This window comes from Crinia signifera, chromosome 3 (genome assembly GCF_055691185.1).
Source record: "Crinia signifera chromosome 3, ASM5569118v1, whole genome shotgun sequence".
NCBI classification, from domain to species: Eukaryota; Metazoa; Chordata; class Amphibia; order Anura; family Myobatrachidae; genus Crinia; species Crinia signifera.
In genome coordinates this window covers 189,385,932-189,408,503 of record NC_139219.1, presented here as the reverse complement: position 1 = coordinate 189,408,503, position 22,572 = coordinate 189,385,932, and the positions used below count along the sequence as shown (strand labels likewise).

Genomic DNA, 22,572 nt, shown 5'->3' with positions numbered 1-22,572 from the left:
AAATAAATATGTCTTTAGTAAGACAAATTTAGTACATTTACATAATCATTTTTGAGCATAGTCCTTTTATAACTAATATCCAGTAAGAATGTCCAGAATTATACTGACACGCAATTGATTGAGTTGGATGGCTGCGTGTTCGGTTGGACGGTAGATGTATTGTGTTTGCGCATGTGCAGAGGAGTTTCTGCGCATGTACGAATGCCTCGCACGTCCGAGCACGGCATGAATTCCGTACAGAAAATCGTACGGAACCATCCAAGCAGGGGGTGGAGAAGGGCGTGAAGGGCTGTTTGGGCTCATTACCATATGCATACACCCCGCGTTTCAGAGCATTCCCTTGAAAACGCTGGGCGTACGCATGGTAATCCGGCCGTGACGCACGTGTGTGGGGCGGACAGCGGACATAGCCGGATGTCGGCTGCCTACCCATATCCCTACTTTCACACGGAAACATTTCCGAGTGGTCTGGAGCACTTGGGGCTGCCTGACCGCTTGGTCCATCATTCGATGGTTGCTGACCATCAGAGAATGGGGGAGGTTCCCACAGATGGGTGAGGTGTTAGCATGAAACATCCACTTGCGGTCCATCTTACCGCATTTGGACGGTGTGAGCGATCGGTACGGTAGGCGGGGCTAAGAACACTCATGGCTGTCCGAAATACGCATCCTACGAGTAAACTAGAATAAGGGCCAATGTATTCTCTTCTATTGTGAGAAGCACATGTATCCATTAACCCCTTCAGTGGTGGGGTTTTTTTTTGGGAGCGCTCCCCACTGGGCGAGTTTTTTATGGGGAGCGCTCCCTTAAAAAAAAACTACCACTACCTCCCTGGGTCCGGGCAGTGCCGCTGCACTGTCAATCAGCGGCTGCCCAGACCTGCGCCCCCCCGCGCCGCGTACCTGTCCCCAGCAGCCGGCTTGTCATAAGCCGGTGCCGGGGACATCAATAAGAAACCCAGAGGGGAGGGGGGAGGAGGAGGGAGGAGGAGGGAGGAGGCGGTGCCGCAGAGGGGAGGGAGCCGGGCAGCGTGAAGCTGCCTGAGATCAGTGAGTGAACTCAGCAGTGCTGCCCAGTGGCAATCCCGAGAATTTTCCAGGCTTGCCAGACTGGGCACTGAGGCACAGCCTGGAACATTTTCGGGATTGCCACTAAAGGGGTTAATTAGTTGGATAATTTGTAGCCCCAATGAATAGAACTTTATATCCTTAGATCCTAAAATAGGCACTTTATTCTTGATGGTTCAGTCCCGCTGATTGGTCACAATATAGGCTTTTTTAATGGACAGGCATTAATGTACCTGTAGTTCCACAAGAGATACTCTCTGTCCACTTCTGTCCCAATTGAAACAATTTGATGGTATCACCAGAGCTTACCGGGTTCAGCTGGCGGGTTCTGCTCCAAATGCCACCCGCAACCTGCGGTCCTCAGCACCACACGTCAGTTACCTGATGGGCACCGGATCGAGATGTTGGTCTCTTAGCCGAATGACAGGGATTCCTGACTGACTACGCTAACTATGTAAGCTCCGGCTAGCGGGAAACTATGCTGATACAACAGTAAGAAGGGGGGGTAATTTCCATAAACCCTATTCTAAATACCAACTTCGAGCACTGATTCTGAGGTAATATCTTATAGAAAGCACATGTCGCAATGGGAAGAATTAATAATAATAGATTTCTCTGCACAGGCCTTGACAAACATGTTCGCTTTCTTATCTTAATAAGAACTCAAGCATACATCATTAACGATATGGACAATATCGTTAGTGATATGTAGTGCAAATCGTCTAGTGTGTATGCTAAATGCCCTGCACATCATTAACCATCCCCCTGTAAACTGTACATGCAGTTTAATGTTGACTGTCCCGGCGACAACACTGAACGATTGTTTCAAGGTACTGTAGCAGGAGAAATGCTTTTATCTCTCTGCGTTATACAGACCTTTTTAGTGCTCTGCTGAATTGCAGAGCCCTGCAATCAGGTATACGCCGCACTACCAGAGTGGATCGGAGATTAGCTGTAAATCCATTCACAATTGATTCAATCAAATGATTTTTGTGTGTGTGCAGTCTGTGTGTAGTCCAGGACTTACTCGGCGGCTGCAAAAGAAGTAGTCGAATCAGGACAGGAGCTTCCCCTCAAACCTCAAGGCATTCCAGACACTCCCAGAAAGTGGCCACCATCCACAAATGCAGTCTTTCTGTCAATCAACTTGCGTACGGCCAGCGATAAAAAATGTGTAGTATTTTATTGCAGGAAGGTCTTGCGCATGCGCGCTACGATCCGTACGCATAAGCAGTCTATTGATAATCACCCAGCCTGTTAATTCAAAGCTGTACCATCAGGTCTCTGAATAAACCCCCTAAAGACCCGGTTCGGAATGCAATGCCAACTGATTTCAGTATCAGTGCGGCATGCCAGCCGAACTTGGATATGTTTTTAAAAGGGCAATCACTTACAAGGCAAAACTACGCCTTCTAATTGATTACACAAAGAAAAAAGAAAGCAGCTCCCAATAAAGGGGGATTACCAGACCCCTTTGAGAATTGAGAAACCAGAAAGAAAAAAAGCAGTGGGGCTGCGCTTTGCAAAATAGTACACAATTTATTAAAACATAAAATACATATTAAAAAAACTTTTATGATACAATTGATGTTAGGTGGCCACTGTGACAGAAAAGACAAACACACATGTATAACAAATAAATGCTCTTTCTCAGCGTTTGTTAGTATGATATTACTCTGTATTTATCTTGTTAGTCCATTGGTGAACCGGTTAGTATACTTTCAATTGCTTCACAGCTGTTAAAAAATTATAATTGTCCCCCACTCATGTGCACATGGTTAGTAGTTTGTAACTCACTCTCATTGTGGTTTTAGTAGCTGACACATGGGGATCCGGCTCTTGGTACCTGGGAGTTTGTATCGACCAGTTCTTTAGCAGTTCACTGCGGTCATTTACAGCGTGCTCACTTCCGGTCCGCGCACGCGCACGGTTTGTCGGCTCAAGCCTCATTTTGATTTGTACATCCGCAGTCATTGTGCGTGTTACGTCTCATTTTTTCCCCCGATCTCGCGAGATCTGGGGGAGAGTTCCACATGTAAGTTCGCACCTACATGTGCGTCATCTCGCGGCCCTACGTGAGATCCATGTACTTCGTGCGTGTCACCTCATCGGATTTGCGTTCCACTTAATAGGAAGTTACTTGTACCACACTTGCAGATCAGATATTCGTGTGGATGTGGTTACGCTGCATACAATCGTTGTTTGTGCCTTTCACATATAGATGGTTGCGGCTTCCATTGAGCATATTAAGAGCACATATAATAATAACATAAACAGGACAACATATAACAAATACCTATAACTTTTAATTTATTTCATCTAGAGCAAGATATGCGGACCCCATAATATAAACATATACGTAAATACATAGTAGCAATTATTATAATTCATGAAATTTCCACATATATAATTTCTCAGTATTTAGTACCCTTTTCTAAATCCTTTAATAAATCTTCATAATAGGATCTCTATATACATCTACAAAGCCTATTTACTTCTCCAGCTCTAATTAGAGCCTCCTTTCTGCCTGTTTACTCCACTTTTGCATATATAATAAAATCATATAGAAACGGAACCATTAATCCTATGTATATATATATACACCATACACAATCGTTTTCTATGGATGCCTAAAACACAATTTTATTAGTGATCTCATAAGTTAAATCTTATATTACATACAGTAGGTGCAGAAGTTGCTACATCTGAAATACATCCCAATGGACGGAGGTGCACTTCACTTATAAAGAATGCTTTGAAGATGGCAATTATAAACCTCTAAAATAATATCCCTTAGCCCCTCCTCCCTTTTTCCTCCCGCCCCCCCCCCCCTTTTTAACCCTCCCCATCCCCCAAAACAGCAGGTATACTTGTAACTAATCTTCCCTCCCCTCCCCCTCTTCTTTATAAAGTTTTGAATCATATTATTTTTTATACATATATTTTTCCACCCTTTCAATTTGAGTGCTAAAATTGGGGGTTGGGAAGCGAGTCAAAATTACGAACATTCAGATTCCATTCAATTCAATTGTATCGTTAAGTCCCTTTGGTACTAAGGTGCATAGGCGGAATATCCAGTAGGCTTCTCGGCTGCATAGTTTATTAAATCTATCCCCGCCCCTTTCTGTATTTTTAATGTGTTCTATAGCCTTAGTTTCCACATTATTCAATGATGTTCCTTGACATTCTAATATATGCTTGGATAGTGGGTGATTTTTAACACCCCCCAGGATATTCCGCCTATCCTCCAGGTACCTTACATTTAGACAGCGTATGGTACGGCCCACATACTGTAAGCCGCAACCACATTGGATCACATAAATTACGTAGGAAGTCCTACAATTCGTAAACTCTTTAATCTGAAAGATCTCCCCAGTATTGTTGGATCTAAACTCCACCGATTTCCTTGTTACCCCTTTACAGGTAATACATTTGTCATTACCACACTTGTGGAATCCCCATGGTTTTTCTGGAATCCAACTTCTGATGTTTCCTGATTCTATCCTAGTCTGTGTATCTTCTGAAAAATGACTCTTTACTAATTTGTTTTTTATATTCTCCCCTCTCCTAAAAATTACTTTTCCATTGGGATCTATGATATCCTTCAAAAAATCATCCTGCATTAATAAAGCTGTATTCCTTCTCATTATACTTCTAATCTCATTTGAACATTCGTTATATTGTATTGTGTGACAAATTGTGATGATCTGTCTTTTTTTACACTATTTTTCTTTTTATGACTTGTCTCAATCATGTCTAATAAACTTTCTCTTTTAATTTCTTCTACTTGTTGCACTGCTTTTTGAATGATTTTATCAGGATATTCCTGTTCTTGGAAGGAGGATAGTAATATATTTGATTGTTGTTGATATGTCTCCTTTGATGAACAATTACGTTTGACCCTCACTAATTGTCCTTTCGGGACATTATCCCTCCAGATTTTATAATGGGCGCTTTTATAATTTAAATATCTGCTTTGGTCCACAGATTTATATATGTCTCAATCTCTAGTTGACCTTCCTTGACTGAGAGCGCTATATCGAGAAAATTAATATTAGTGAAACTATAAGTGCTGGTGAATTTTAATCCAAAATTATTCAAATTAAGACTTTCAGTGAATGTGTGTAAGCTAGTGAGGTCCCCTTTCCAAATTATAAACAAATCATCAATAAATCTGCAATAGAGGACCAGGTTCCCCCCGAACCTGCTCCCCCACACATGTTGGTCCTCGAAGGCCCCCATGTATAGGTTCGCGAAGCTCGGGGTGAACCTGGTCCCCATCGCAGTCCCCTGTGTCTGTAAATAATAACGTGAATTAAACAAAAAATAATTGTGACTGAAAATAAATTTAATCGAACGTAAGATAAGGCCACGTAGGGAGTCTGAAAGGTTTTCATCTTTCTCCAAATATGTTTTCATCATTTTTACTCCCAAGTCTTGGGGTATATTTGAATACAATGCTTCCACATCGCATGTTAATAAGATATAATCTTCTTTCCATTCTACCTGATTGATTCGATTTAAAAAATGTTTGGTGTCTTGGATATAAGATTGGAGTTTCCCTACGTGGCCTTGCAAATAATAATCAACAAAAAAGGACAGGTTGTTAGTGAGTGAACCCACACCCGACACAATTGGACGTCCCGGTGGTTTGTGTTTGAAGTGTCTTGTGTATTTTCAGGAGAAAATAAAACATGGGGACTACAGGATGTGAACTATACAAAAATTTAAAAGTGTCTCTCGATATAGCGCCCTCTTCAAGTGCTGTTTCCAGATTGTGGGATTGTAACCAAGGACACTGTAGTAATCGTTGTTATTCAGCTGTCTATAAGCTTCCTCCATATAGTCAACAGTGTCCATGATCACAATCCCACCGCCCTTATCTGCCGGTTTTATTGTTAGATTTTTATTTTTATAAAGACATCTCAAGGCTATTCTTTCGCCTTTACGTAGATTGTCATTCCAGATTTTTCCATCGTTTTTTTCACTCCTCTCACACATGGATCTAAATTCATCCAATGTGGATTTGTAAAAGCACTCTACAAAGGGCCCTTTGTTCTGCAAAGAAGATACACAGACGAAGAAGTTGGATTCCAGAAAAACCATGGGGATTCCACAAGTGTGGTAATGACAAATGTATTACCTGTAAAGGGGTAACAAGGAAATCGGTGGAGTTTAGATCCAACAATACTGGGGAGATCTTTCAGATTAAAGAGTTTATGAATTGTAGGACTTCCTACGTAATTTATGTGATCCAATGTGGTTGCGGCTTACAGTATGTGGGCCGTACCATACGCTGTCTAAATGTAAGGTACCTGGAGCATAGGCAGAATATCCTGGGGGGTGTTAAAAATCACCCACTATCCAAGCATATATAAAAATGTCAAGGAACATCATTGAATAATGTGGAAACTAAGGCTATAGAACACATTAAAAATACAGAAATGGGCGGGATAGATTTAATAAACTATGCAGCTGAGAAGCCTACTGGATATTCCGCCTATGCACCTTAGGGTACTTGTGTATTATAGCGGCGCCCCCGATGTACATCGTACGATGAACGTATCGCATCGCATGCCATGCACCCGATGGCATACGATGCGACGCGATTTTGACCCCCTATACGATTAAAAATCGTATAAGCACCCTAATGGGTGCTTACAATGTTAAATGCACCCCCATGCCACCCCCCCACTATAAACGTGAACCCGAAGCGTGGCGAGCGCAGCGAGCCCGCGAGGGGCGGCGGTACGCGTCCTACGACCTTTTCATACCCCCACTATCCACGTCGGCGTGGAGTTGAGAATAGATGAGTGTGGCGAGCCCGAAGCGTGGCGAGCGGACGCGGATACCTTCACAGGTAAACGCGTCCCTTCGCGGGATTCACAGGTATCCGCGTCCCCTCGTGGGGCTCGCTGCGCTTGCCACGCTTCGGGCTCGGTGGCTCGCTGCGCTCGCCACACTAATTTATTCTCAACTCCACGCCGACGTGGATAGTGGGGGTATGAAAAGGTCGTAGGACGCGTACCGCCGCCCCTCGCGTACCGCCGCCCCTCGCGGGCTCGCTGCGCTCGCCACGCTTCGGGTTCACGTTTATAGTGGGGGGGTGGCGTGGGGGTGCATTTAACATTGTAAGCACCCATTAGGGTGCTTAACATTGTATAAGCACCCATTAGGGTGCTTATACTATGTTTAATCGCATCGCATCGTATGGCATTGTATGCCATGTACAATGGCATACAATTTCAAAATTGTATGCCATCGTACACTGACCACCGAAATCGCGTCGCATCGCATACCATCGCATGCGTTATGGTATGCGATGCGATGGGCGCCGCCAAAATACATGGGGATTCCACAAGTGTGGTAATGACAAATGTATTACCTGTAAAGGGGTAACAAGGAAATCGGTGGAGTTTAGATCCAACAATACTGGGGAGATCTTTCAGATTAAAGAGTTTATGAATTGTAGGACTTCCTACGTAATTTATGTGATCCAATGTGGTTGCGGCTTACAGTATGTGGGCCGTACCATACGCTGTTTAAATGTAAGGTACCTGGAGCATAGGCAGAATATCCTGGAGGGTGTTAAAAATCACCCACTATCCAAGCATATATAAGAATGTCAAGGAACATCATTGAATAATGTGGAAACTAAGGCTATAGAACACATTAAAAATACAGAAAGGGGCGGGGATAGATTTAATAAACTATGCAGCTGAGAAGCCTACTGGATATTCCGCCTATGCACCTTAGGGTACTTGTGTATTATAGCGGCGCCCCCGATGTACATCGTACGATGAACGTATCGCATCGCATGCCATGCACCCGATGGCATACGATGCGACGCGATGCAACGCGATTTTGACCCCCTATACGATTAAGAATCGTATAAGCACCCTGAACAAGGTGTGTGGAGACTATGATTCCCCACTAGATGGCGCTGCCACACTCAACAATTTCCAGAATAAATTTTCAATAAAGAGTTACTTTTCATATATATATTCTTTTGTTTAATAAAAAACCATGGTATACATTTAAAGATGAATAATGCGCATTTTCACAAAAATATAATTACACTCAAATAGGACAAACTAGACATACAACATATAACATAAAAAGCTGTTTAGACACGGGCTGGCTATGAGGCTCACAACTGCATGTGAATATTTAATGAGACAATAGGCTTTTAAGCAAATATTTACCAGTCCACATGGAATGTCCCTCTCAGTATACTGGGTGCTGATAAGGAAACCAAGTCCTATATCTGAGCCAGAGGTAGCTTTGGATCTCCACAGTGGGTGTTCACTCCGTTTGTTGGAGGAGTATAGCTCTAGCTCCAGGCGCTGGTCCCGTTGATTATCAGTGTCCCGATCCCAAGTGGGATACTTGTAATCCAAAGGTGATTGTGGTGGCTGGCAACAATAGGGCTCAAGCAGGCTCCAGAACGCGTTTCTCCGCCTTCAATACGATCGGCGGCTTCCTCAGCTGAGGAAGCCGCCGATCGTATTGAAGGCGGAGAAACGCGTTCTGGAGCCTGCTTGAGCCCTATTGTTGCCAGCCACCACAATCACCTTTGGATTACAAGTATCCCACTTGGGATCGGGACACTGATAATCAACGGGACCAGCGCCTGGAGCTAGAGCTATACTCCTCCAACAAACGGAGTGAACACCCACTGTGGAGATCCAAAGCTACCTCTGGCTCAGATATAGGACTTGGTTTCCTTATCAGCACCCAGTATACTGAGAGGGACATTCCATGTGGACTGGTAAATATTTGCTTAAAAGCCTATTGTCTCATTAAATATTCACATGCAGTTGTGAGCCTCATAGCCAGCCCGTGTCTAAACAGCTTTTTATGTTATATGTTGTATGTCTAGTTTGTCCTATTTGAGTGTAATTATATTTTTGTGAAAATGCGCATTATTCATCTTTAAATGTATACCATGGTTTTTTATTAAACAAAAGAATATATATATGAAAAGTAACTCTTTATTGAAAATTTATTCTGGAAATTGTTGAGTGTGGCAGCGCCATCTAGTGGGGAATCATAGTCTCCACACACCTTGTTCTGTTTTGCTGCGCAGAGAAAACACAATCTCTCTGAGAAGGTGGCAGCAGCCATACTCAAAATTCTTAATTGAAATATTGGATGTTATCTTAAAATCCCCCAGTGTACCAGCCAGCGCTACTGAGTGAATCCTTTCACTCCCCCCCCCCCCCCCCCTGTATAAGCACCCTAATGGGTGCTTACAATGTTAAATGCACCCCCACGCCACCCCCCCACTATAAACGTGAACCCGAAGCGTGGCGAGCGCAGCGAGCCCGCAGAGGGCGGCGGTACGCGTCCTACGACCTTTTCATACCCCCACTATCCACGTCGGCGTGGATTTGAGAATAGATGAGTGTGGCCAGCGCAGCGAGCCACCGAGCCCGAAGCGTGGCGAGCGGACGCGGATACCTTCACAGGTAAACGCGTCCCTTCGCGGGCTTCACAGGTATCCGCGTCCCCTCGTGGGGCTCGCTGCGCTCGCCACGCTTCGGGCTCGGTGGCTCGCTGCGCTCACCACACTAATTTATTCTCAACTCCACGCCGACGTGGATAGTGGAGGTATGAAAAGGTCGTAGGACGCGTACCGCCGCCCCTCGCGGGCTCGCTGCGCTCGCCACGCTTCGGGTTTATGTTTATAGTGGGGGGGGGTGGCGTGGGGGTGCATTTAACATTGTAAGCACCCATTAGGGTGCTTATACAATGTTTAATCGCATTGCATCGCATCGTATGGCATTGTATGCCATGTACAATGGCATACAATTTCAAAATTGTATGCCATCGTACACTGACCACCGAAATCGCGTCGCATCGCATACCATCGCATGCGTTATGGTATGCGATGCGATGGGCGCCGCCAAAATACACAAGTACCCACCTTAGTACCAAAGGGACTTAACGATACAATTGAATTGAATGGAATCTAAATGTTCGTAATTTTGACTCGCTTCCCAACCCCCAATTTTAGCACTCAAATTGGAAGGGTGGAAAAATATATGTATAAAAAATAAAAAATAATATGATTCAAAACTTTATAAAGAAGAGGGGGAGGGGAGGGAAGATTAGTTACAAGTTTACCTGCTGTTTCGGGGGATGGGGTGGGAGGGTTAAAAAGGGGGGGGGGGGAATGGGAGGATTCTTTATAAGTGAAGTGCACCTCCGTCCATTGGGATGTATTTCAGATGTAGCAACTTCTGCACCTATGTAATATGTAATATAAGATTTAACTTATGAGATCACTAATAAAATTGTGTTTTAGGCATCCATAGAAAACGATTGTGTATGGTATATATATATATATATATATATATATATACATAGGATTAATGGTTCCGTTTCTATATGATTTTATTATATATGCAAAAGTAAACAGGCAGAAAGGAGGCTCTAATTAGAGCTGGAGAAGTAAATAGGCTTTGTAGATGTATATAGAGATCCTATGATGAAGATTTATTAAAGGATTTAGAAAAGGGTACTAAATACTGAGAAATTATATATGTGGAAATTTCATGAATTATAATAATTGGTACTATGTATTTACGTATATGTATATATTATGGGGTCCGCATATCTTGCTCTAGATGAAATAAATTAAAAGTTATAGGTATTTGTTATATGTTGTCCTGTTTATGTTATTATTATATGTGCTCTTAATATGCTCAATGGAAGCCGCAACCATCTATATGTGAAAGGCACAAACAACGATTGTATGCAGCGTAACCACATCCACACGAATATCTGAGCTGCAAGTGTGGTACAAGTGACTTCCTATTAAGTGGAACGCAAATCCGAAGAGGTGACACGCACGAAGTACATGGATCTCACGTAGGGCCGCGAGATGACGCACATGTAGGTGCGAACTTACATGTGGAACTCTCCCCCAGATCTCACGAGATCGGGGGAAAAAATGAGACGTAACACGCACAATGACTGCGGATGTACAAATCAAAATGAGGCTTGAGCCGACAAACCGCGCGCGTGCGCGGACCGGAAGTGAGCAACATAAAAGGCAGAGTGATGGGAGAAGCTGCATACACCTCCTAAGGAAGCCGCTGACGTGAGTAGGCGGAGAAACGCGTAGAGGGCGACAGGGACATCTGGTGGTGACTGGAGACAAGCCTGAGGGGAGCACAGCACGCTGTAAATGACCGCAGTGAACTGCTAAAGAACTGGTCGATACAAACTCCCAGGTACCAAGAGCCGGATCCCCATGTGTCAGCTACTAAAACCACAATGAGAGTGAGTTACAAACTACTAACCATGTGCACATGAGTGGGGGACAATTATAATATTTTAACAGCTGTGAAGCAATTGAAAGTATACTAACCGGTTCACCAATGGACTAACAAGATAAATACAGAGTAATATCATACTAACAAACGCTGAGAAAGAGCATTTATTTGTTATATGTGTGTTTGTCTTGTCTGTCACAGTGGCCACCTAACATCAATTGTATCATAAAAGTTTTTTTAATATGTATTTTATGTTTTAATAAATTGTGTACTAATTTGCAAAGCGCAGCCCCACTGCTTTTTTTCTTTCTGGTTTCTAATTGATTATCCCTTTATAAAACTTCAAGGGTCGGTCGGCATCCAGCATTCCTGCCAAACTCAGGTGGCATTACATTCCGCCCCTGGTATTTGTCTTGATTGATTCAGATTGAGGAATTACCAAATACTATTTAAGTAGGGATAATAATGGTTTATTATAGGAGGTCCATGAATTCATTATAAAGACTGCTTACTTTAGTATTTCAGTGTTGATTATAAAAAACATGAAGGGATATGTTGTTGCTTCTATTAACTTAATTTACATTTTCATCCTCAAACAGAGACAGTCAAAGAAAGTAAATTATTTGCGATGCACTGATTGTCACAGAACAGGTTCTACAAGTGCGAGATTGAGATGGAACGGGACCATTTATGCCGTGGACAAAATAAATATGCAGATTGGAGGAGTTGACATCAAAGAAATGGTTGCTAAAACTAATCCTTCTCCTAAATAACCTTACTCTAAGTGATCTGAACACACAATAATGATTTAGCTTTTTGTAGTTATACTTTATATACATACTATATATATATATATATATATATATATATATATATATATATATATATATATATATATATATATACTGTACTCTATAAAAAGAGAACAAAAATCAGAGATTGGTGCTATACTTTATAACTTGCTGCACTAGAAAAATATGTATTGTATATGACTTTACAAGGCATCAGTGAGAACTGTTTCATTCATAATCCATTTACTGTATCCCTATTATTTTAAATCTAACAATGTACAGATGTGTCCACATTCAAAAGGCCTAATTAAGGTCTGTGGGGGCCCTGGGCAACAAACTTGCTGAGGAAGCCGCCGATCGTATTGAAGGCGGAGAAACGCGTTCTGGAGCCTGCTTGAGCCCTATTGTTGCCAGCCACCACAATCACCTTTGGATTACAAGTATCCCACTTGGGATCGGGACACTGATAATCAACGGGACCAGCGCCTGGAGCTAGAGCTATACTCCTCCAACAAACGGAGTGAACACCCACTGTGGAGATCCAAAGCTACCTCTGGCTCAGATATAGGACTTGGTTTCCTTATCAGCACCCAGTATACTGAGAGGGACATTCCATGTGGACTGGTAAATATTTGCTTAAAAGCCTATTGTCTCATTAAATATTCACATGCAGTTGTGAGCCTCATAGCCAGCCCGTGTCTAAACAGCTTTTTATGTTATATGTTGTATGTCTAGTTTGTCCTATTTGAGTGTAATTATATTTTTGTGAAAATGCGCATTATTCATCTTTAAATGTATACCATGGTTTTTTATTAAACAAAAGAATATATATATGAAAAGTAACTCTTTATTGAAAATTTATTCTGGAAATTGTTGAGTGTGGCAGCGCCATCTAGTGGGGAATCATAGTCTCCACACACCTTGTTCTGTTTTGCTGCGCAGAGAAAACACAATCTCTCTGAGAAGGTGGCAGCAGCCATACTCAAAATTCTTAATTGAAATATTGGATGTTATCTTAAAATCCCCCAGTGTACCAGCCAGCGCTACTGAGTGAATCCTTTCACTCCCCCCCCCCCCCCCCCCTGTATAAGCACCCTAATGGGTGCTTACAATGTTAAATGCACCCCCACGCCACCCCCCCACTATAAACGTGAACCCGAAGCGTGGCGAGCGCAGCGAGCCCGCAGAGGGCGGCGGTACGCGTCCTACGACCTTTTCATACCCCCACTATCCACGTCGGCGTGGATTTGAGAATAGATGAGTGTGGCCAGCGCAGCGAGCCACCGAGCCCGAAGCGTGGCGAGCGGACGCGGATACCTTCACAGGTAAACGCGTCCCTTCGCGGGCTTCACAGGTATCCGCGTCCCCTCGTGGGGCTCGCTGCGCTCGCCACGCTTCGGGCTCGGTGGCTCGCTGCGCTCACCACACTAATTTATTCTCAACTCCACGCCGACGTGGATAGTGGAGGTATGAAAAGGTCGTAGGACGCGTACCGCCGCCCCTCGCGGGCTCGCTGCGCTCGCCACGCTTCGGGTTTATGTTTATAGTGGGGGGGGGTGGCGTGGGGGTGCATTTAACATTGTAAGCACCCATTAGGGTGCTTATACAATGTTTAATCGCATTGCATCGCATCGTATGGCATTGTATGCCATGTACAATGGCATACAATTTCAAAATTGTATGCCATCGTACACTGACCACCGAAATCGCGTCGCATCGCATACCATCGCATGCGTTATGGTATGCGATGCGATGGGCGCCGCCAAAATACACAAGTACCCACCTTAGTACCAAAGGGACTTAACGATACAATTGAATTGAATGGAATCTAAATGTTCGTAATTTTGACTCGCTTCCCAACCCCCAATTTTAGCACTCAAATTGGAAGGGTGGAAAAATATATGTATAAAAAATAAAAAATAATATGATTCAAAACTTTATAAAGAAGAGGGGGAGGGGAGGGAAGATTAGTTACAAGTTTACCTGCTGTTTCGGGGGATGGGGTGGGAGGGTTAAAAAGGGGGGGGGGGGAATGGGAGGATTCTTTATAAGTGAAGTGCACCTCCGTCCATTGGGATGTATTTCAGATGTAGCAACTTCTGCACCTATGTAATATGTAATATAAGATTTAACTTATGAGATCACTAATAAAATTGTGTTTTAGGCATCCATAGAAAACGATTGTGTATGGTATATATATATATATATATATATATATATATATACATAGGATTAATGGTTCCGTTTCTATATGATTTTATTATATATGCAAAAGTAAACAGGCAGAAAGGAGGCTCTAATTAGAGCTGGAGAAGTAAATAGGCTTTGTAGATGTATATAGAGATCCTATGATGAAGATTTATTAAAGGATTTAGAAAAGGGTACTAAATACTGAGAAATTATATATGTGGAAATTTCATGAATTATAATAATTGGTACTATGTATTTACGTATATGTATATATTATGGGGTCCGCATATCTTGCTCTAGATGAAATAAATTAAAAGTTATAGGTATTTGTTATATGTTGTCCTGTTTATGTTATTATTATATGTGCTCTTAATATGCTCAATGGAAGCCGCAACCATCTATATGTGAAAGGCACAAACAACGATTGTATGCAGCGTAACCACATCCACACGAATATCTGAGCTGCAAGTGTGGTACAAGTGACTTCCTATTAAGTGGAACGCAAATCCGAAGAGGTGACACGCACGAAGTACATGGATCTCACGTAGGGCCGCGAGATGACGCACATGTAGGTGCGAACTTACATGTGGAACTCTCCCCCAGATCTCACGAGATCGGGGGAAAAAATGAGACGTAACACGCACAATGACTGCGGATGTACAAATCAAAATGAGGCTTGAGCCGACAAACCGCGCGCGTGCGCGGACCGGAAGTGAGCAACATAAAAGGCAGAGTGATGGGAGAAGCTGCATACACCTCCTAAGGAAGCCGCTGACGTGAGTAGGCGGAGAAACGCGTAGAGGGCGACAGGGACATCTGGTGGTGACTGGAGACAAGCCTGAGGGGAGCACAGCACGCTGTAAATGACCGCAGTGAACTGCTAAAGAACTGGTCGATACAAACTCCCAGGTACCAAGAGCCGGATCCCCATGTGTCAGCTACTAAAACCACAATGAGAGTGAGTTACAAACTACTAACCATGTGCACATGAGTGGGGGACAATTATAATATTTTAACAGCTGTGAAGCAATTGAAAGTATACTAACCGGTTCACCAATGGACTAACAAGATAAATACAGAGTAATATCATACTAACAAACGCTGAGAAAGAGCATTTATTTGTTATATGTGTGTTTGTCTTGTCTGTCACAGTGGCCACCTAACATCAATTGTATCATAAAAGTTTTTTTAATATGTATTTTATGTTTTAATAAATTGTGTACTAATTTGCAAAGCGCAGCCCCACTGCTTTTTTTCTTTCTGGTTTCTAATTGATTATCCCTTTATAAAACTTCAAGGGTCGGTCGGCATCCAGCATTCCTGCCAAACTCAGGTGGCATTACATTCCGCCCCTGGTATTTGTCTTGATTGATTCAGATTGAGGAATTACCAAATACTATTTAAGTAGGGATAATAATGGTTTATTATAGGAGGTCCATGAATTCATTATAAAGACTGCTTACTTTAGTATTTCAGTGTTGATTATAAAAAACATGAAGGGATATGTTGTTGCTTCTATTAACTTAATTTACATTTTCATCCTCAAACAGAGACAGTCAAAGAAAGTAAATTATTTGCGATGCACTGATTGTCACAGAACAGGTTCTACAAGTGCGAGATTGAGATGGAACGGGACCATTTATGCCGTGGACAAAATAAATATGCAGATTGGAGGAGTTGACATCAAAGAAATGGTTGCTAAAACTAATCCTTCTCCTAAATAACCTTACTCTAAGTGATCTGAACACACAATAATGATTTAGCTTTTTGTAGTTATACTTTATATACATACTATATATATATATATATATATATATATATATATATATATATATATATATATATATACTGTACTCTATAAAAAGAGAACAAAAATCAGAGATTGGTGCTATACTTTATAACTTGCTGCACTAGAAAAATATGTATTGTATATGACTTTACAAGGCATCAGTGAGAACTGTTTCATTCATAATCCATTTACTGTATCCCTATTATTTTAAATCTAACAATGTACAGATGTGTCCACATTCAAAAGGCCTAATTAAGGTCTGTGGGGGCCCTGGGCAACAAACTTGTGGGGAGGGGCCCTATCAATAATAGTGATATAATGGTGGTCACCTGCTCTGGGGACTACTTTCAGCTGCTGTTACCCCTGGGGAGACAGGCCAGGGTCTGCTTATTCCTCTACATTGGGGTAAGTGGTATGACACTTCCCTCTTACCAAAAGGGGGATTCTTTTTTGAGTCATTTGTACCCAGATCTGTGACACATGAACATGCCTATAACAGCCATACACCAGCCAAAATACACTTAAATCCCTTGAATGCAAGGCAGTAGTGTATTGGTACTAGTAATAAATGTCCAAAATGGTTGCCAATGTGAATAATGTTGTTTTCTACGAAGTTAAGGTGCCCATACACTAGTAAGATTTATCTTCAGATCTGGCTGGTTGGAACAAAAACCTGGTTATGAATGAGTGACAGTTTGTCTGTTTTCCAGCATTTCCAAGCAAATGGTCAACTGTCATTTGCTCTCATCCATAACCATGTTTTTGTTCCAACCAGACAGATCTGCAGATAAATCTGCGTGTGTATGACCACCTTAAGTCTTATCCAGTCTTAAATATGAACTTAAAAAGTCTTAAATATGAACTGGCACAAGCCAACAGGCTCTTCAGTTTTTCACAGTCAAAAAGAGGTAACTTAGAAATTTCATTTTACTTCATATGGGAAAAAATTATGAAAAAAATGAAGGGGGAAAGATGGAAGATGGAAAATGGATTCAAGTGGGGGGAGCTACTCAATTTATGCGAGTGTTACTTTATTTTGAAAGGTCATACCTTTGATGGTAGCTTTATTGAAAGATGCAGTATTTAACCATACTGTAGGGAAATATCAACTAAATGTAATCCTATGAATGTACAGTTTAAATAGCCATCACAATCTAGGTCATTGTTATAATACATAATAGAAGTACTATAAGAATCATACATACGCCTTTTCCCATATGGGAAGACAAAGCGCATAGGGGTAATGAGAGTAAAAAACAAAAAAAGGCATTTCAAATTGACCTACAATAAATACAAATATGCATACCATGTATAAAATATAAATACAATAATACATTAAGGCAGAATGATATGTCTATAATTACCATTAGGGTTGGTACCATGCAGGTTAGCTCACCTCATATAGTAGAGCCTGTTCTCTCAGAGTCTGAAGCAGGAGTCAATTAACCTGGCTCAGGTCTGGCTATATATAGGGTGGTGACAATTACATCACTTCCTGTAATCCCATGATTTGCTATTTTACTAAGACTGTCAATACCAATATATCCCATAATTTTTATGTTACCCTACAAATTAGGGTGCTATATATACATAAATATAGCAAGGTTCTGAGTTGGGTGCCCGTGTGTGAAGATATATATTGAAGTAGAAGAGAACAACGGGGGTGCAGTATTGTTGTTTTCATTTGAAAAAAAAACCCCATATAAATATAGTAACTCTGTGTACAGGACTCGTACCAGTTGATTTGTCAGGAGTGGGCTGGTTACTACCTGATATAACAATAAATCTCCCACTGGCAAATCAGCCGCTTGAAGCCAATATCACCGTTTAGGATGTAATTTATCTGACCTGTGTGGTCGGACTGCAGGGGTCTTCCAACACAGCGGGGCTCGATGCTCCCTGGTTCGAGGTGCAGGGTGCCAGCCACTTGGGATACACGGCATGCTGTCCCTGGGCCGGTGTAAGGATTCTCAGCACCCTAGGCAAAATGTCATACTAATGTCCCCCCCAATACTTCTACCAATCCCCACTTCCCAACCCCTTAGGCATACTTGCCTTAGACGTTCCAGAGCATTAAGTACAACAAGGATCCTCATAGACATCTTTGATTTTTGGATAGGCAGACTCAGTGGTGCCCCCCCAGATCCCGGCGCCCTAGACAGCTGCCTAATGGTAGAGCCGGCCCTGTGCTGTCCACGTACCTACGCATTTCGTCATAGACTTATTCCCCACTGACGAAGTTTATGACTGGTAGTAGTGAGTTCCAGGTTTTAATTAGTATACCTACACATCTGGGTAAATAGGGGATCTTGAATAGTATTCCCTTTAGACAAAGGAATTTAAATGATAGCGTCTCCCTTACGTGTACAGGTACAGTCTGTGTAAACTGACCCCAGAGATTCTGATCTGATTGAGCTTCAACTGGAGCCCTGAACAGTCACTGGATATGTACAGCAGAGGCTTCTGTTATCAGAACTGTAAGTCTCAGTAGAACAAACCTGTGCCATGGGGAGGGATGGAACAGTGTAATATGTGGAAGAGACTGGGGGTTGAACTGTGTGTACTATGGGCGGGGGAAGGGGGGGGGTAATTGCGCACCATTGGAAGGTGGGTAACTATTGTGGGGAGGCTCATTATGGGTGAGGGACATTGCTTTGGACATTATGTGCAAGCGGCATTACTCTGGGAATTGTGCATAGGCAGCAATACTGTGGGCATCGTATGTAGGCGGCATTACGGTGTGCCGCAGGGTGAGGGAGGACATCAGTGTGATAGAACACAGGGTAAGGGAGCACGTCAGTGTAATGGAACGCAGACCACAGGGTGAGGGAGCGTGTTAGTGTGATAGAGCGCATGCCGCAGGGTGAGGGAGGGCATCACTGTGATAGAGCGCGTCAGTGTGATGGAACACAGACCTCAGAGTGAGGGAGAGTGTCAGTGTGATAGAGCGCAGGCCACAGGGTGAGGGAGGGTAGCACTGTGATAGAGTGCAGGCTGAAGGGTGAGGGAGCATGACGGTATGATAGAATGCAGGCCGCAGGTTGAGTGCATCAATGTTATAGAACGCAGGCTGCAGTGCGTTCAGTTTAATGTTCCGGCATAGGGGTTGGGAATGATAGCGTGTGAGGGGGTGGATGGCCCCAAGATATCAGTGTATGGGGCCCCAAGATTTCTGTAGATGGCCCTGCGTCACAGCCGTGAAGTCTGGCTGCGTGCATCTGGGTCCAATTCACCAATCAGTCAGCTGATCTCTGGCGCACTCTGTCCTCCTCTGTCCACGGTTCACTCCACAATGAGCAATTTTAGTCCCCCTGTTGAACTAACGACCTGTCGAACTAATGACCTTTCGACCTTTTCCCAAGTCGACCTTTTCCCATGTCGACCTAGACCCATGTCGACCTTCTCCCATGTCGACCTAATGACTGTCGACCATCATGCTGTAGACCAAATGATCCCAACCCCACTAAATACAGTATCCCTGTATTATGTCTTAAACGAAATATTATACACTTTAAGTATTGTATACTATGTTTGAGAAATGCAACTTCCACAGCTTAATGTATCATTTGTGAAATGTTTTGTATTATGCATCTTGTTTGAACATTCTCTATTGCTTGTATATATCAATTCTGCAACCTATGTATTCTAATTACTGGTTACCATGACAGTTGAATTTTTAATTACAGTGTGACCTCAATTGTACAAATGATCTGTCAATCATTACGCACACACCCTGCACTGTTGATTGAACACAGGGTTTTCCTCCTCCCTTCTCCTTTTTTTCACTTGTATAAAAGTCTTGCACTGTGAATGTATCATACTTGCCTACCTGATCCTCTCCATGCGGGAGAAAATCCTCTGTTCCTGGACTTCCCTGGTCATGTATGATTACCATCACCTGTGGGGAGCTAGGTAAAAGTGTTTCAATGATGGCAATTATACATTACCAGGGAAGTCCAGGAGCAGAGCATTTTCTCCCGCATGGAGAGGGTCAGGTAGGCAAATATGGAATGTATGCTTATTCCTCATGACAATTGATATATCGAAAGGTTTAATTCAAGTTGAGAGTTTTTCTATCTCTTATTTATGAAAGACCTTGATAGCCGCCTACTTACAGTACCTGCGGCGTAGACACTTAATAAATTAACTTTATTTGAAAATTGCCTTATGATGCTGCATATACATGCATACAGATGAAGCCCCTCTTATTGTTGCCCGGTGCCCGCTAGAACGGCGGGGCTGGTGGAGAGGGACTCCATTCAAATGGGACGCGCGTGCGCGTGAGGCAGCGATCATCATCGCTGTCCATGTGTATTGACCTTTACCCACTTGCCTGCCTGCGATAATATTAAGTTGGTGTTTCAACTCCAGGTGAATCATGCTTATTAAGTACAGAGAAGTTAATAGACCTCTGTGTGTATGCCAATAATGGATATGTTTTGAATTGTAATAATTCTAATTGTGCAAAACATTGTTGATGTAATAATATTGACTTCAATTTGGTAATAAATATAACTTCTTTGAAGATAATCAGAGAAATCCCTATGATCCAAAAAGATCCAGAACAACCCTGTACCCATACTTACCTGGGTTTCACACTTTGTCAAGACACGCGGGACTGCATACTGCTGTATCTCGCGGACATACACTCCGGGCGATTTTTTGCCCTTTTTTTAAAAGCAATCTTTCCAGATCACCTAGAAATTAAGCATGGATTGCTCCGTGTGTATGCCCCCAAGTGACGACGATGCACGGTCTTGCACGTTGCCGTCGCCTACTACATGTAGTCAATATGTAGTCAGATCACCAGTGTTCAAACAAGAGAATACTGGTTAGCATAGATCGCCCAAACACACATCGCTACCTGTGCATTGGCGATCGTCGTGAAGCAAGTTCCCTGGCCTACATCGCTCAGCATTCCGGCTAGCAGAAGCTGCCCCGTGTGTATGACCTTTCTTATAGTATTCAATCATATAATTATGGCCAAATAATTCATATTTATTTGGTCATTATAATGTACATTCAGGTAGTGAATGACTTTTGGAAAATGTATTTGCTTTGAGGCATTATATGTAATGTATGTTTTTCTTTGTCTTTTAGGTTAAATATGTCGGAACAAAGTGTAAATATTAGTAGAACGTCACATAAACTCCCCAAATCTGATTACACATGGGAATATGAGTACTATGAATATGCTCCTGTTTCTTTTGAAGGATTAAAGGCGCATAAGTGTAAGTGTACGCTATTACTGTTGTTACATTTCTAACACATAAAATTAAAACGCATCCTATCATGGGTTGATGGTAATGGGTGTAGAGGGATAGATTGGGGGCAGGGGTTTATGTTATGGTGCAGTTTTAGTTACTACAATCTTACAGTGATTACCAAAGCAACCACAGTCACATGGCACATGATGTACAGTAGTAAGCAGTGAGCTCATTGTACTTTTAACTGATTCAGTATTAAATCCCGGCGGTCGAGATCCCGGTGTTCAAAATCCCGACCGCCGAAATCACGACAGGGGGGGGACGTGGATCGCCCCCCCTTGCGGGCTCACTGTGCTCGCCACGCAGCGGGCCCGGTGCCTCGTTACGCTCGGCACACTAATTTATTCTCCCTCGTGGACACCCCCGGAGGGAGAAAGTGTCGGGATTTCGGCGGTCGGGATTTCAGCGGTCGGGATTCCGGCGTTGGGATTTTGAACGCCGGGATCCCAACCGCCGGGATTTACACTGCATCCCCTTTTAACATCTCCCACCCATTCTCTTGCCTGACAGGTGCAGATGAATGTTTAAAAATGTCATTAATTTGCTCTTTAAAGAGAAAAAAAAAGTGGGATTTCTGTTTTTAATAACATTGTTAAAAAAAACTCCCAGCAACAGTTTCCAGTTCAAGAGGTATTTTGCTATCATTGGAGTCAGGGCCGGCGCGACATGCTGGAGCGCCCCAGGCGGGAGGGGGCACCCAGGCGCTCCCCCGCCACTTTGCTCCACGGGGGGGTGACATGCCGCAGCTCCGGGAGGGCAGGGGGGGGGGGGTGGCACGCCGCAGTTCCGGGCGGGCAGGGGGGATGACATGCCGCGGTTCCGGGCGGGCAGGAGGGGGGATGACATGCCGCAGCTCCGGGCGGGCAGGGGGGGGGGGGGATGACATGCCGCAGCTCCGGGAGGGCAGGGGGGGGGATAACATGCCGCAGCTCCGGGCGGGCAGGGGGGGGGATGACATGCCGCAGCTCTGGGCGGGCAGGGGGGGGGGATGACATGCCGCAGCTCCGGGCGGGCAGGGGGGGGGATGACATGCCGCAGCTCCGGGCGGGCAGGGGGGCGATGACATGCCGCAGCTCTGGGCGGGCAGGGGGGGATGACATGCCGAAGCTCCGGGCGGGCAGGGGGGTCAGTGGTGTGTTGGCAGCGCTATCCAGGGGTGGGGGTATTGCGGACTCACCTGCAGC

General features: G+C 43.4%; 1 protein-coding gene across 3 annotated transcripts in view; it reads left to right on the top strand.

Moving 5' to 3' along the window:
• Positions 1-22,572, top strand: part of MRAP2 (melanocortin 2 receptor accessory protein 2) — a 99,940-nt gene that overhangs the window by 45,711 nt on the left and 31,657 nt on the right. For all 3 annotated transcript variants that reach the window (XM_083177120.1, XM_083177119.1, XM_083177121.1), the window contains exon 2: positions 21,222-21,352. In XM_083177120.1, coding sequence (XP_083033246.1) covers positions 21,229-21,352 — 124 coding nt within the window. In that variant the 5' untranslated portion in view covers positions 21,222-21,228. The remainder of the gene's footprint in view (positions 1-21,221; positions 21,353-22,572) is intronic.